Source organism: Rhododendron vialii, chromosome 8a, assembly GCF_030253575.1.
Source record: "Rhododendron vialii isolate Sample 1 chromosome 8a, ASM3025357v1".
Classification (NCBI taxonomy): Eukaryota; Viridiplantae; Streptophyta; class Magnoliopsida; order Ericales; family Ericaceae; genus Rhododendron; species Rhododendron vialii.
In genome coordinates this window covers 32,123,184-32,137,294 of record NC_080564.1, presented here as the reverse complement: position 1 = coordinate 32,137,294, position 14,111 = coordinate 32,123,184, and the positions used below count along the sequence as shown (strand labels likewise).

At 40.4% G+C, this 14,111-nt stretch overlaps 1 protein-coding gene across 1 annotated transcript; it reads right to left on the bottom strand.

Annotated features, from left to right (window-relative positions):
• Positions 1–206: 206 nt before the first annotated feature.
• LOC131335402 (pre-mRNA-processing-splicing factor 8A) lies at positions 207–13,797 on the bottom strand. Its single transcript, XM_058370729.1, has 26 exons — positions 13,333–13,797; positions 12,249–12,372; positions 12,062–12,154; positions 11,514–11,904; positions 10,692–11,178; positions 9,805–10,595; positions 9,597–9,682; positions 9,335–9,517; positions 8,557–8,871; positions 8,080–8,384; positions 7,538–7,992; positions 7,298–7,424; positions 6,317–6,558; positions 6,093–6,216; positions 5,826–6,015; positions 5,635–5,742; positions 5,106–5,359; positions 3,988–4,604; positions 3,801–3,907; positions 3,440–3,694; positions 2,881–3,354; positions 2,499–2,660; positions 2,181–2,378; positions 1,815–2,093; positions 1,111–1,353; positions 207–632 (listed from the first exon to the last, which is right to left on the bottom strand). The coding sequence occupies exons 1-26, from the start codon at positions 13,575–13,577 to the stop codon at positions 441–443; spliced, it is 7,047 nt and encodes a 2,348-aa protein (XP_058226712.1). The 5' UTR covers positions 13,578–13,797; the 3' UTR covers positions 207–440.
• Between the last annotated feature and the right edge of the window lie 314 nt (positions 13,798–14,111).

The window sequence follows — 14,111 nt, the reverse complement described above, 5'->3', positions numbered from 1 at the left end:
TCCAATGTCAAAGGGACGATCAAGTTTCCTTCCTAAACCCCTGCTCGTAGCGGGTCATGAAAAAGACTTCGTTGTAATTCGTCCAACTGGGTAGCAATTATATTTACAATTTGTTTAACCACAAATATTTTCCAACATCTATAGAAATTCTGAAGGCTACGAAACCAACCAACCAAAAACAGCTACCCGGTAGACAATCTCGAACCTTGGAAAAAGGGATTGAACATCAAAACTGGACACAGCCACCAAGAAGAAAGTTTAATCTACAGAACTATCTGGCCGTTAATTTCTACAACGTACATTTACACCTCATCACCGTGAAGTTAAAACAGTTACACGGTAGTTCAAAGTATACATTGTTTCCGGTATCAGTAAGAGGGAGAACTGTTTTCACATCAGAATACAAGATCAGATCAGAATTACGTTTTGGATACGTCTCTTTAAGTGAATGTATCCTCCCTGTCTCCCTCGGCAGTCTCACCCTCCTCCAAGTTGCTGAACTCCAAGTAGTGAGTCGGCCTATGGTCTTCATGGTAGTACTCTCTAGGTGTCCCAAGCTTGACCCCATATTTCATGCTCACCGTATGCTTCACTCCCATGAAGTTGTAATTCCATGGACCATTATCCGGAACCTGAGGGGAAAAAAGGCGACAAAATGACCCAGTCGGTAATCAGAATCACAGGACAAAGACATTTAGCCTGCAATTTGGGTACATCTAAACAATCCTTTGATCCCTAAGGCTTCTTTTTAGATCATGGATTTGGGAAGAGATTTGTGGAGAGAAAAAGTTAAGAAATAAATTTGGACACTTGTTCAGAATGACTGTTTGATAGAAGTTATTTGCAATCCTTTGATCCCTAAGGCTATTTCTAGATCGTGGATTTGGAAGGGATTTGCGGAGAAGAAAAGTGAAAGGAAACAACAAAAGACTAGCTCAACCCCTTTGTTTTGTTTTCTCCTTCACAAATCCCTGCATAACTCCAAAGACAGACCAACTATAAAGGTACAAGTGCACTGTTCTGGCAGCTGGTAGAAGGGATTCTCTTTTAATTTTCTTATTCTCTTTTCCACAATTAAGGAACAGCCCTAGCGTTGCTAAAAACACTTACCATGTAGAAACCGAGGAAGCGGTCACTTAGGAGCATCTGGACCTTCTCGTAATGTGTTGGTAAATAGCCATGGGGATTGCTTCCGGTGTCTTTGTTGGCGCGTCCCCATTCATAACCGGTGGGGGTAAGCTTATATGCAGTCAATGAACAGGATCCCGGAGTAAAACTGCAAGTCAAGATTATGCACCTCTCCCCTTCCCACTGCTTGTTATTCTCTAGGATCCGAGCATGGCTAGTTAGATCCTGCAATAAATAATTTGCTCATGTGAGAGGACAAACAAAGGCATAGCTAACAATCAAAATTTTGTTTTGTTATGTTGTTTCTGTAAGCCAGAAACAGGAAGCGCTTCGAAAACATACTGCAAATGAAGCTGAAATGTCATGGAAATGTGGTAAGAATTTGAGAATGTATAAAAATCTCATTGTTGGATATTTCAAACAGTATTATTCCGGTAAGTTACGTAGAACTTTGATATGCTTTATGTGTCTATGATTCGGTGGAAACATAGGAAATTCGGGATGCTACGAATGTTTAGTTGCGGTCTCCTAGGAAATATAAACATTCCGGCCGCATCGTTCCTTGGGCATAGCAACATCTGATACAAAAACTTGCGGGCCAACATAGTACAGCTAGGAAATCCCTACACCACATTCCAACATATAACAGACAACAGAAAAGTTGAACATGGGATGAAAGTAGAAACCTGTGGTGACAATTGAGGAAGCTCATTTGGCTGAGTGTGCATCCATCCCAAAGGCTCCAAATCATTTAGGAAATCATGTTCAGGAAGAGCCGATGGGAGATGCACTTGCTGATGAGTACCCCATTGAGGTGGCATCGCAATACAACGGATCTCCTTAACCTGGGGATTGTCTGGAGGACTGACGCCATACAAGTACCCTGAAATTTGAGTCCGTAGATCTGCAATGCATATGAACTTCTTCAATATGTTTTTGGGCATGATGTATGTATATCCCGTTTCCTGCATCATTAGACGTACTTAATGTAAGCAAATACCAATCATCAGGATTCTTCATTCTAATTTTGAAGGCAAGACCCAAATTAGTACCTTTATGTCCTCTGAATTCACATATATATGATTTACTCGGAGATAAAGATTTGTGGCTGAAATTGCTCTCACACGCCAATCAGTTTTAGACCCAAATGCAGCTTGTTCGTAGGGACTTGTGGTGGTGACAATAAGCTCATCGCCATGAACATTTGTTGTCCTTGTAGTGACTGCTGTAAGTTGACTTGCTTCTTTTGCCTACAAGTACAAATTTGATTACATCATCAGAGTTCTAATCTGTACGCACATCAAATATCCAATCTAATAACAAAGAAAGCCTCGACAGATCAAAACATCAAAAAAACAAAAAAAAAATACCTGTTTCTCAATCTCAGCAATTTGTTGCCTTTGTTGTGAGGGTGGAGTAATCTCAGCTCCAAGTATTATATCACGAATCTCAGATTGCGTTAATGCTGATGTGTTCACATTGTTCTTTTTGGCATAATCAGAAAGTATAAGATCTCTCAAAGCGACTTCAACCTGCACACACGCAGTACATTAATGTCCATCACACTAATCAAATCTCAAACTAAAACTAAATTAAGAAGTTGAATGTAATCATTTATGTACCAAATAGTACCCTACAAACCCTATTATTTGTTTTCCGTTTGAACTAAAGCTGGATTGTTAGAGACATGGAAGAAATCAAATCATTCTAGTGCACAAAGCACGAAACTGTTTGCCTATATCATCAACTCACCTTCATCCACTGATCATCTGTAAGAGATGGCCAAATGTGATGGGGCTCAGTGACGATTGTCTTGTCAGGCTTCAATAACATCTTTGCCTTCTCATTGTTTACGTGAAGAGCACGCAGGATCAAAATAAGTCTAGAGAAAGCTGTGTAGGAGGAAATACTTTTCAACCAATCGTCATATATGTTGAATAAGACCATTTGTGGCTCTGTAGCCTTGAGAATGAGATCACCAAATTTCTCAATCTTCAAGCAAGCTTGGAAGGGAAGTTGCAGCTCACTTCCTTTGATAACAATATTGGGGAAGTCCAACAAGTGAACCTCCAAAGGATCAAGCATTCCTTTACGAGTCACAATGATTTGCTTTGGCTGTTCTTCAACAGGCAAGGACCGCACAAGAGCAGCTACTTCTTCTGCTGTCTTCCACTTGGCCAGCTGACCCAGACGCTTTTGTCCTGCCCACACACTTGTGTGAATAACCTGCAAAATCATTTCGTAAAATGAATCATGTAATACAGGGAGTCAATAGACTACTTCAGCGGCACTTAGATACTTCCCAAATTACCTTCAGAAATAGCTGCCCAGTTCTTGGATTGAATATGAAGATGGCGCCATTAATGGGCTTTGTTGTCAGATTTCCCTCAAAAGTCTTGTGGATTGTCACGCGATACACATTTGTGTCGTCAACAAACCAAATTATCTGATTGCTGAATATCTCTCCATAGTTCTGAGACGACAAGTATGGCTCTGTAGGTTCAGAAGAATACAACTGCAACCCTTTCCTTATTCGCTCTCTCAAGACATATAGAGCTGGATTTGACTGCATTTATCAAAATATAAGTGAACATTTATTGTTCTGCATGTGAGAATTGTAAGCTAACTAAAGATGTTAGAGATGCAGAAAGCAAGTGCTTTTCAGGCGTTACCTTCATAATCTTGTTCATGGCCTGAGCAAGCAGCGGTTTTGACCCAGGAAACCAGTTTCCAAATGCAGAATGCAAGTTATATGCAAGATCAAGGCCAATCATTACCCCTGCAAAAGGAAAGAGAGTTAAGCTTGGAATTCAAGTACATACATAAGCTACTGGCGAATAATGAAAGTGAAAGGCATACCAGTTGGCGAAGGGTAAATAGACATATTGTCTGTGGTGTAGTCCATGAACTTTGCCCGGGTATATCGCTCAATATCATGGGAGTCATAATCTCCCCAACGGAGCTGAACATCTATCCAGTATTTATTGCTGGCTTTCTGATCAAACACATCCTTCGACTCAGCTACTAGACTAGGCTTTGACATGGGCCATCTGTGAGCAGCAAATAGAAGAACGTCAGCACAAGAGCTGTTCATTTTGTAACTCTTCCTCGGATGGATGGTTTCCTTCTGAACAGTTTCGATTTCCAATGCATCCAACTCTTGATCCAAAACCTGGCAGAGATCCATGACCACGCTCTCGTGAACCTTCTGCCATAAGTGAGCACGGAATATCTGAATGAGAGAGATCTTCAATGTTGGTATCTTTCCATGCATGAATATTCCAGTCAAATCTAGCTGCACTTGGAAACCAACATACACGTTGGCACGATTTATAGTAGGCGACCACCACAGAGTAAATCTACGGTTAGGAATTTGATTGAGCCCAGATCTTTGTGCATTGGTCAGCTTCTTATACTTCATGGACTCCTCAAAACCAGAAGCCTTCTCCCAAAAGAGACCCTCCCAAGTAGGGAAGCTGCAATATTAACAAAAAGTAAGTCAGATAGTGTGATACTAGCCAATCCAGATTCTAATGATTAAAATTGGCCAAGATATAAAACATTCATTGTAGATGGTCCTGTAAATGATCCAGCAGCTATTCAACAGCAAAAGTACAGATAGCAATGGGCCTATATTGATTAACCAGGAACCTTAAGGAATGGCCAACAACAAAAAATTGAAGATGCAGTCCACCAGTTTGAGAGCATTTTTTCCCAGAGACATCAAAGTTCTAACTGTAGGATGCATAGTAGCTAGTTTTTTTTTGTGTTTTTTTTTTATCAGCGAGCATTGTAGCTAGTTTGTTTCTTGAATTATTAGTTTGTTTCTTGTACGAAAGCCTTTCAAAAAAGAAGGTTCTCCATGCAAACTACTCATCATCAAGATAAACAAAAAACCAATGATAACATCCGACAACTATAATTAAGCACTTCAAGAGAAAGCCATTCAAAGAGAGGAAGAACGAGACGAAACATACTAAGTTCCCTTAAACAAGGTATGCTCTAGAATTCCTTCAACCCCTCCAAGTGCTTGGATGACATCTGTACGATAGTTATTCAAGTTCCATAATTTTCCATCATGTCTCTGATGCGTCCACCAAAATGGATTTTGCTTCAAAACTTGATACTGTTTGAAATCTGTACGAACTCTCCATCCTTTATCATATGCAAGAGTGTGTCTGTCCTTCTGAAATAAGGTATTGATTCGAGGTATTCCACGATCCCAAGAATCCTACATAATATTGAACACAGAAGATAAGATTCACAGAGTTTTGTATAATGCTGCTCTAATAAATAAATAAAACAACGCTTTGTATGTTCCTCAGCTGTTGAGACATAATAAAAAACCAACAAGTACAGTCTGAACTCTGAACTCATTATACACAAACAGAATTTGATTTAAGTACATCTAACGAACCCAAATACAGTAATATCCAGGAAATAAAAGGTGGAACAAGCGGTCGAGCGACTGTTAATTCCCACTAATCATGGGAGAAAAGAACTCACTTCTAAATCTTCAAGGGTTAACCGCCTATTTTGTGATTGAGCTTCCTGCCTCTTCAGGGCATATTCTGCCCAAACTCGCTGAGAATCAATGAACTCACTCTCCCATGGCTGCAGAAAAGTTAACAATACAGTTAATATAAAGTCATGTACACTCAGAAAGTATGAACTCACATGAATAAGCATTTATCAACCTGTATATAACGATAAAGATTAGGAATCAACTGGTCCTCTTCATGACTCATTCCACTCCTAAAATGGGTTACACCAACATCTGTCTGTTGACTGTAACGAAGATCGCTTTGTGGGATCAATATGTGACCCATTGATAACATACCAAGCCCCCCAATTTCCTTTGGAGTATAAAAAATGACAGGTGGGAACCTGAAGAAAAAATCACAGTCAGAACAAGACAGAAGACAAAGTATCCAGCCACACAACTAGTATAACCAAGCATTCACCTGCTAGGCATTTTCGAGTTTAATCCGATCTTAATACGGGTTTGAATTTTGTTTTCACATTTGACCAACAAATCTAACAGTTCTTGAGTGTGCACGGTGGCTTCACGGAAGTACGTCATCAAACCTATCAAAAGAGAACCAAAACCATTCAGCAAACATGATATCAACACGCAATTCAATGATCTGCAAGCTTTCACGAGGAATAAAGAAGTAAAGTTAACTACCTATAAGAGCAGTATTCCATTTGTTGACAATTTTTGTGAACGTTGTTGAACCAGAGGACATAAGAATCTGCCTCACACGATTCTCAAACACCTTCATATGCTCATCATCAACTCGTAAGAAAGCAACTGCAGTCCGTTCTTTAGTTTGTTCATTCTGTAGATTCCAAACACCATCTCTTGTATTGCTGAACGCCTCTTGACTCATTCTTATCTTTGGCAGTATCCGAACTTCAAATCCACACCTACATATCATCAGCAAGTGTATCACAAAAAAAGAAGTTAATAGACTCAATAACACAGACAAAATGGAACCCACGCACAGTCGCATCCAAAACAGATGGCAAATTAGGGGGGGCAACAAAAACCAGAGTCAGGAAATATGTTTAACAAATTTACATGTATAAATATCATTGTAAACAAGTTAAATAAATCAAAGAAGGTATGAAAACATAATTGACCATCTTTTTTAACTCCTTGGAAAGCATCAACGACGATCTCCCATAGTCAACCCATTTTGTAAAGCCTCTTTTCCTTCACAAACCCTTTTTTTTTCCTTTTTCTTTACCATAAATTCTTTCTCGCAATCCTTCTAAGACCAGAGGACACCTGTTGTACAATGGTTTTAAGATCTAGGATGCAAAATGGGAAAAAAAATGATGGATTCACCAAACTTGCACATAAATAGCTAGGTCCAACTTTGTAGACGGTGTAAAAGCACAGAAACACCAGACCAAGGTTAAAAGTTTAACCCAGTCCAACATTACCATTATTTCTAAGACCACACGGAAATTGCCCGGGAGAGTATCCTAGAGTGACCAACATGACAAAATACTCTACATCAGACGAATCCCCCATTGAAGAATTGAAGAATGACTGAATGAGCGACCCATGGCATAAACAATTGGACAACCCACGGAAAACTGCATTTCAAAAGCTACACTGACAGGATATTCAAAAAGATGATAAAAGAAGTGTACATACATGCTGAAAAGCAAGTTCGGATTGTCTTTGCTGTAAACAGAAACAAAACTGTTCTCCCATTCCAATGTTGTAATACTTCGTGGAAGACGATTCTTCATATCCCAGAAAACACTCCTCCCTAGATTGACTGAAAAGGAGTAAAAAGAGCAAATATCAATAAGTTTGCTTTACAACGAAGGTCACTAGATTTAAGAGAATTTTGTATAATGAATGTGGTGCGATATAAAACAAAACAATTACCGTCATGCTTCATCAGCCTCATTCTCGCATCTCTTGGCCAACACTTCTTATTGTTATAACCAACCATATTCTCATTGTTAGGATCAGGATGTTCAGTAAGATATCGTTGGATGAGGTCGCGGGCTTCTTCATGAGTGAAGCGGAACAATATATGCACTTTGTCAATATACCGGGAGTACAACCGAATTGGATGTCGGGTTTCAACTTTGGTGTCCCAAAAAGTAATGAACTCATTTGGCATTTGCGGAGGACCAGCAATTTCACTGGCTCGTGTCAAACCCAGAAGCAAGAGATCCAGCACGAGTCCATAATACTGTACAACAAAAGATGCGAACTGAAGTCCACGTATAAGCCCATATGAATTCGTGTGACTCATATCCTTGTAAGATAACACGACATTGTTCTTTGCAGTGACATAATCAGCAATGTTGTGATCAAGGACCAGGCGCAGTAGCCTGCAAAGAACATTGCAAATGAGAAAAAAATACTAAATTTCCGAAACTAAAGCTCAACACACAGGAAATAATCAAAACTGTAGGCACCTATTCAGCATTGTCAAATCCATTTTCTCAAAGAATTTCTCAAACTTAGTCTGAAGCATCACCACACACTGTCCATCACTAGTGTCCCATATTCCTTGCAAATTGTTTATGCCTTGGCACCATTTATAGACCAGCAATGGTGGTGGCTCTGAATCTGCAGGCTTAATCCAATTAGGGAACAGATGGCGCTTGTCTCCTTCATACCATAGGTACTGGTCAAGATATGCATCGGTAATTTTCTCAAGAGGTTCGATCTCGTAGACTGGAATCAGGTAACTGTACAAATCCATGAACTCAATGCCAACCTGCAAAATTTTATGTTTAGTTCATACTCCATGTTATAAAGCAATAGAAGAACAAACATAAGAGCAAAACCCATTCTAAATAAATAAATAGATAAATAAATATATATATATATATATATATATATATATATATATAGAGAGAGAGAGAGAGAGAGAGCGCAAACAAGTGTACCTCTTTGAAGGCACGCTGTGTAAGCAGGTGACGTTTAATACGCGATAATGCTTCATGCGGATTATCATAAGCTTGCTCAATGAGACCCAACTCCTCCCTCTGTAGCTGGTTTAATCTCACTGCCACACTGTAAGATTCTTTCAACCTCTCGAGCGCAAGGATAAGAAGCTTTGTATCATGCTTGTAAGACAATGGAGGGAAGGGAATCGGAGAGAACTTCCGAGATTCCAACCAATGCACAGTAGTAGTGTAAATGGCCACAGCTTCTTCTGGTGTCACATATGGACCATCTTTCAAATAGTTGTGCTGCCGTTCCTATAGGAAAGGCAAAATAAAAAATGAAAATAAGCATCAATTAAGCTCTGTGTCCATTCGGGTATATCTGTGAAGTGAAGTCCCACATTGCTTGGGTACCAAAGTAATAAAAAGAATATAAGCGTGAGGGCACCCTCACTTTAAGAGCTAGCTTTTGGAGTTGAGTTCTACCCAAGACCGTTTAACATGGTATAAGAGCCGGGTATGCCAAGGATGGGTAGGGTGCGTGTCCCTGGCCTGCATGCGGCAAGTGCTGCCGAGTGAGCACGTTGGGCGTGAGGGAGGGTGTAAAGCGAAGTCCCACATCGCTCGCGTACCAAAGTAATAAAAAGAATATAAGCGTGAGGACACCCTCACTTTAAGAGCTAGCTTTAGGAGTTGAGTTCTACCCAAGACCGTTTAATAATATCATCCTACAGCAAAGAAAAGGTAACTGCACAAATAAAAAGGAACAAGTGCACACCTGTTCTGCCTTCAGCCAAAGACGAGTCAATCTTCCCAGATTCTTGCGACAAACTGTCTTGTCGACTGTTGCGCCCCTCCTTATACGTTCACGGTTATAATGAGCCACATTCGTCCACCAATCAGCTTTTGACTTGACATAACGAAGGATCATGTTCTCAATTGGTACAGGCAACCCAGGAACCTAGAAATTCATCAGTGAGACAAATATAACAAGAAAAAGACTAACAGCAGAAACATAACAATCAAGATGTTTATAATACCTTCCAAGGGATATTTGCTTTCCAACAGCGCCATGCTTCACTTAGATGTTGCAAGATAGTTCTTGCCTTATTTTGCTTAATGCCCTCTGCAGTTACAAGTAATCCATCAATGTTACGGACAGAAGAACTAATCGATAAAAACATAACATTAACACCAAAATACATATTTGGCTGAGTACTAATGGATATCGCAAGATAAGCTGGTCACCTGGCATGGCGTCAAGAACATCATGCATTACAGCAGCACGAAGCTCAAGGTCGAAGTGGCTTTCAACACGTTGCTTGGTAACAGTCTTGGCAACACCCTTTGAATGCCGTCCCTCAAACTGCCGTGCCAGTAAATTTCCCAACCACCTTTCCAGCAGTGGCACTATCCCTCTAAGAAAGAACAACCATACCCTCCACATTGGTGCCCAGAATCCACATCCAGGTCCTTTACCCACCGGCCCGGTATTAAATCGGTAGTAAATCAAGTGCTTCAAATCTTTACACATTCGAATCTGTCGCATCAGCCTGTACTTGTAACGGTACATCCCTGTCAGCTGGCCAACATGGGAAAATGTGTATTGCAAGCCATCTGCCAACTGAAACGCATCCACATTTCCCAGGCGGAACTGTATGTTGGCATCAACTACAAGCTTTGTCAAACGCAATATCTCACGACAGAGATGGAAGGCATTACCAAACCTCGACTTCTTTCGTTCCTTAGTAGTAAGAGTCTTCACAGGCTTCAAGTTGAAGTTATAATCAAGGTGAAGGTAATTCAAGTTCTTCCTGTGTATCAACAGATTGAGCATGTTATACCCTTGCTTACAAACTTGAAGACCAGCCTCGGCCCAATCAAGTTCAGTAATTTGGAAAAACTTTGTAGCCGCTAGAGATCGGAATAAGTGTTTCTTCTTCTGAGCCTTGGGTGGTCGGTGATGTAGCTCATTCAAAACAAAACATTTCAACAATTTCTGGTAGCTGACCCGAACTTTAACTGGGTAAGCCGGAGGACTGCAAGAACAGATAAACATGTAAAATATAAATTTATCATGCATTGACTATATAAGTACCTGTACCTGACAGAATTGCAATAGGATCAAATCTTACCAGTGCTCCTTGAACCACTCGGACACGAGGGGTATATCTTCAGCTCGTCGCATCCGCCCAGATCTCATGTTAAAAGGGCGTGGGGCAAACAATAGTGAGACACCAGCAGCTGTAGTGTCTGTATATATTGGCGTATCTTTTAGCAGAGGTTCAACCCCATCAGGCAAATAAAAATCTTCTTCCTCCTCCTCTTCATTAATTTTCTTCTCACGTCGGTCCTTACCGGTGGTTGTTATGGGGTGTATGAGTGGGTCATAATAAAATGCAGGTAGATCAGGATCCTCAGTTTTAATGAACATAATCATAGGAGTGTGATACACACTGAGCTTAACTTTCCTTGGCCTATTGTTATAAAGGTGAGGGAATGCAATTCTATACTCTGTCCTGAGAGGTGACCGAATGATAAGTTTGTTGATGTCATTAAACTCATTCCAGTCTTCATCACCTTTCTCCATGTCACGATACAAAGGCTCGAATTTAGGACCACCTGCAAGAACACAATTGCTGAATGAAATACTCACAAATTCAAAGGTGGATTGAATTTCAACCCTTTGTATTCCTTATCAAATTACTCATTCATTAAAGATTTGACCTATTTGCTAATGCCAAGGTTAGCAGATGCATGTGTGATGTCATGTGCATATGTTTTAAAAGTTTTAAACCTGATAGGCCTTCAATGCAACTTCAATATCAACAATAAAATACTGGTAATGTGGTATAAGATGCATCATAATGTCTCTGGTAAAGGAAAGAAGTGAAAAAGTAATGTGTGTGTGTGTGTGAGAGAGAGAGAGAGAGAGAGAGAGAGAGATCAAAATATACCAGGTATGCACATGTTCAGAGCCTTGGCGGTAAAAAAAGACTCCATGTCAAACAAGTAAAAATAATTCCGGTCAATCAAATCAGAAAGCAGTTGCCCGGCCAGCCGATGAAGTGTTGCCATGATAGGAAGGGAGAGATGCCATTTCCGGTAACTTGGACCATTGATAAGCCTTGTTCTTACAAGAGGTTTATGGTCATAGAACCAAGTATATACAGCCGAATCTTCTTCCTCGTCCATTTCTAATTGAATAGGCTCCAACGGATCTACATCCAACAGATTATCGGCGTAATCCAATGGAGGCTCCTCATCATCAAAAGGAGGAAATCGCATTCTCTTGAAATGCCGCCTATCCCTCTTTTCTCTTCGCATCATGATCCACATGGAACCCCACTGCAAGTAAAGAAAACATACGACCGTCGTAACTCGTAACGAGACGTTTCATAAAGGGAAAAGTGGAAAACCTATTCTGCATCTCAATGTACAAATTGCACAAAGCCACAAAGGGGGCAATCAGAAGTAACAAAATAGACCGAGCAAACTAGCATACCTGAGCTAAATAAATGGGTTCAACAACCCATGGTATTTCATTCACAAATGTGATAGCACCAGTAGTATGGTATAAAACCTTCACTTCACGGACCTGTAATCAAAAAATGTCACAGAGATAAGTCAGTGCAATAGAAAGGCAACCACCTGCCCTAAAAAAGACTATATCCAGGTGGAAGAAACAATACCTGTTCCCAAGGCATTGGCATGTTCTCAAGGAGCTTGTAAACTGCATGTGGAACAAATTTAAGGGCTCCGAGATAAACACGTTTATCGTGACGAAACTTTTTTGATGTCATGTCACCATGATCCCTGTACAAGACCACGTGTTAAACAATCAATTCACCCAGAGAGGTCATTCCAACTTCCCTAGGATAGCCACAGTACAACGTAATCAATATATGCCCGAATCTTAGGGTTCATTTGCATGAATACAGATTTCACATCAAGGGATTTGACATTATTCTTCAATGAGGATAGCTCAAATTAGATTTGAAAGTACTAGACACCGCCAGCGAGACTTTGAAGTAACTATCTAATAGGAGTCGTATGAAATCCGTCATGTTAAGGATTATAGAATACTCCTACATGTCACTAAGCCTCTTATATGTTTAGCTGTAGAACACTCTTAGAGTAGATTAGTAAATTACCCAAAAAATACGTATGAAATCCATCAACAAGGATTTTAACTATAAGGTACTCTTATAGTAAATTACTGAAAAAGTAACTTTTCTTCTCCTTCCAATCCATCTCCTACTCTAATGCCACAAACAACCTATGACTAAACCTCTTATATGTTTGTTTAGAGCCACAAACCCCTTGCTTTGAAATCTATAACTATCCAAATGCACTTTCGTTAGCATCAATAACATAATCGGGGGGTACATGCTTATATGTATACACACTTAAACATAAGTAAATCGTGTATTTGCAAAGGCACAAAGCTACAATTAGGGCTAACAAACCAAACCGTTCAAACTTGAACTGGTTTTTGCTCGTTTGAGATCAGTTTATTACATAAACAAGCCTACTCGAACAAGTTATTGCTTTATAAAGTTCAAAAAATTCAAGCTACTCGGGATCGGTTCGACTAAAGCTCGTTTGAGATGGACTCGCCTCATTAACAAGTCAAGCATGGACATACTTTCTAAGTTCGTTGGGTTTCTAAACCACAATCAACTACTCAGCTCGTTCGAATCGTTTATCAGCCCTAGTTAACAATCAACTGGTTCCGGTTTTTTAACTAAGCTCAAGAAAAGGCCAATAACTTACTTGTTGATCTTCCTGACATGCTCAGGAGGTATCGGCTCCTTCTGCGCCTCGACGAATCCAAACTTCCGCTTGTCGCCGTACCGTTTCGCATTCAGTTGCATCCACTTCCTCGCTTTCTCTTCCAAGCGAGCCTCCATCTCCGCCGGGGACGGCAGGACGGTGTACGAAGGCTGCGCCGCTGGAGGCGGCGGGATCGACGAGCCGCCGGTCCCGGGCGGCGCAATCTGCCCGCTGTTGTTCCACATGTTTTTCTGGCTCTACCGTGCGAAACGGTAAACCCTAGACCATGCAAATACACTTAGTGAAGGTCGGCGGGGTGGGGGGGGGTGGGGGGGGGGGGGGGGGGGGGGTTATGCAGGTTGTGTTGATTTTGTGCGGATTTGGAGAGTGGCGATGGCTGTTTCTAGGGTTTTTATAGACTGTTCTCTCTCAGTCGGAGAGCGTGAGAAAGGTCGGTTTACTGTTCTCGGGGTTTTTATTGGTTGGGAATTTGGGATAAAGGTAAATAGTTATGGTGCACGTAATTTCTGATAATTGCACTTTTACTCCCCTCGTAAACTTTCAATGGCGGTTTATAGGGTATTTTTATTACAAAAAAATTTGGAAAATCTTTAATCGCAAGTTGGAACATAGGAGTAATAATATAGTAGTCTCAGTTTTTTTTTTTTTTTTTTTTTGACAAGTAGTCTCAGTTTAATAAATTATCTGCTCTACCTGATTGCTCTATCTTACAAATATAGTCTACACATACAATTTAGGTAATTTTTTCCGTTTGATTA

Excerpts from the sequence above, each read along its gene's own strand:
- LOC131335402 (XM_058370729.1), bottom strand. The coding sequence starts at position 13,577 with ATGTGGAACAACAGCGGGCAGATTGCGCCGCCCGGGACCGGCGGCTCG. Across the intron at positions 12,155-12,248 it reads TGCCAATGCCTTGGGAACAG|GTCCGTGAAGTGAAGGTTTT; the intron begins GTATTGTTTCTT and ends TTTTGATTACAG. Across the intron at positions 5,743-5,825 it reads ATCTTTATCGTTATATACAG|CCATGGGAGAGTGAGTTCAT; the intron begins GTTGATAAATGC and ends ACTTTTCTGCAG.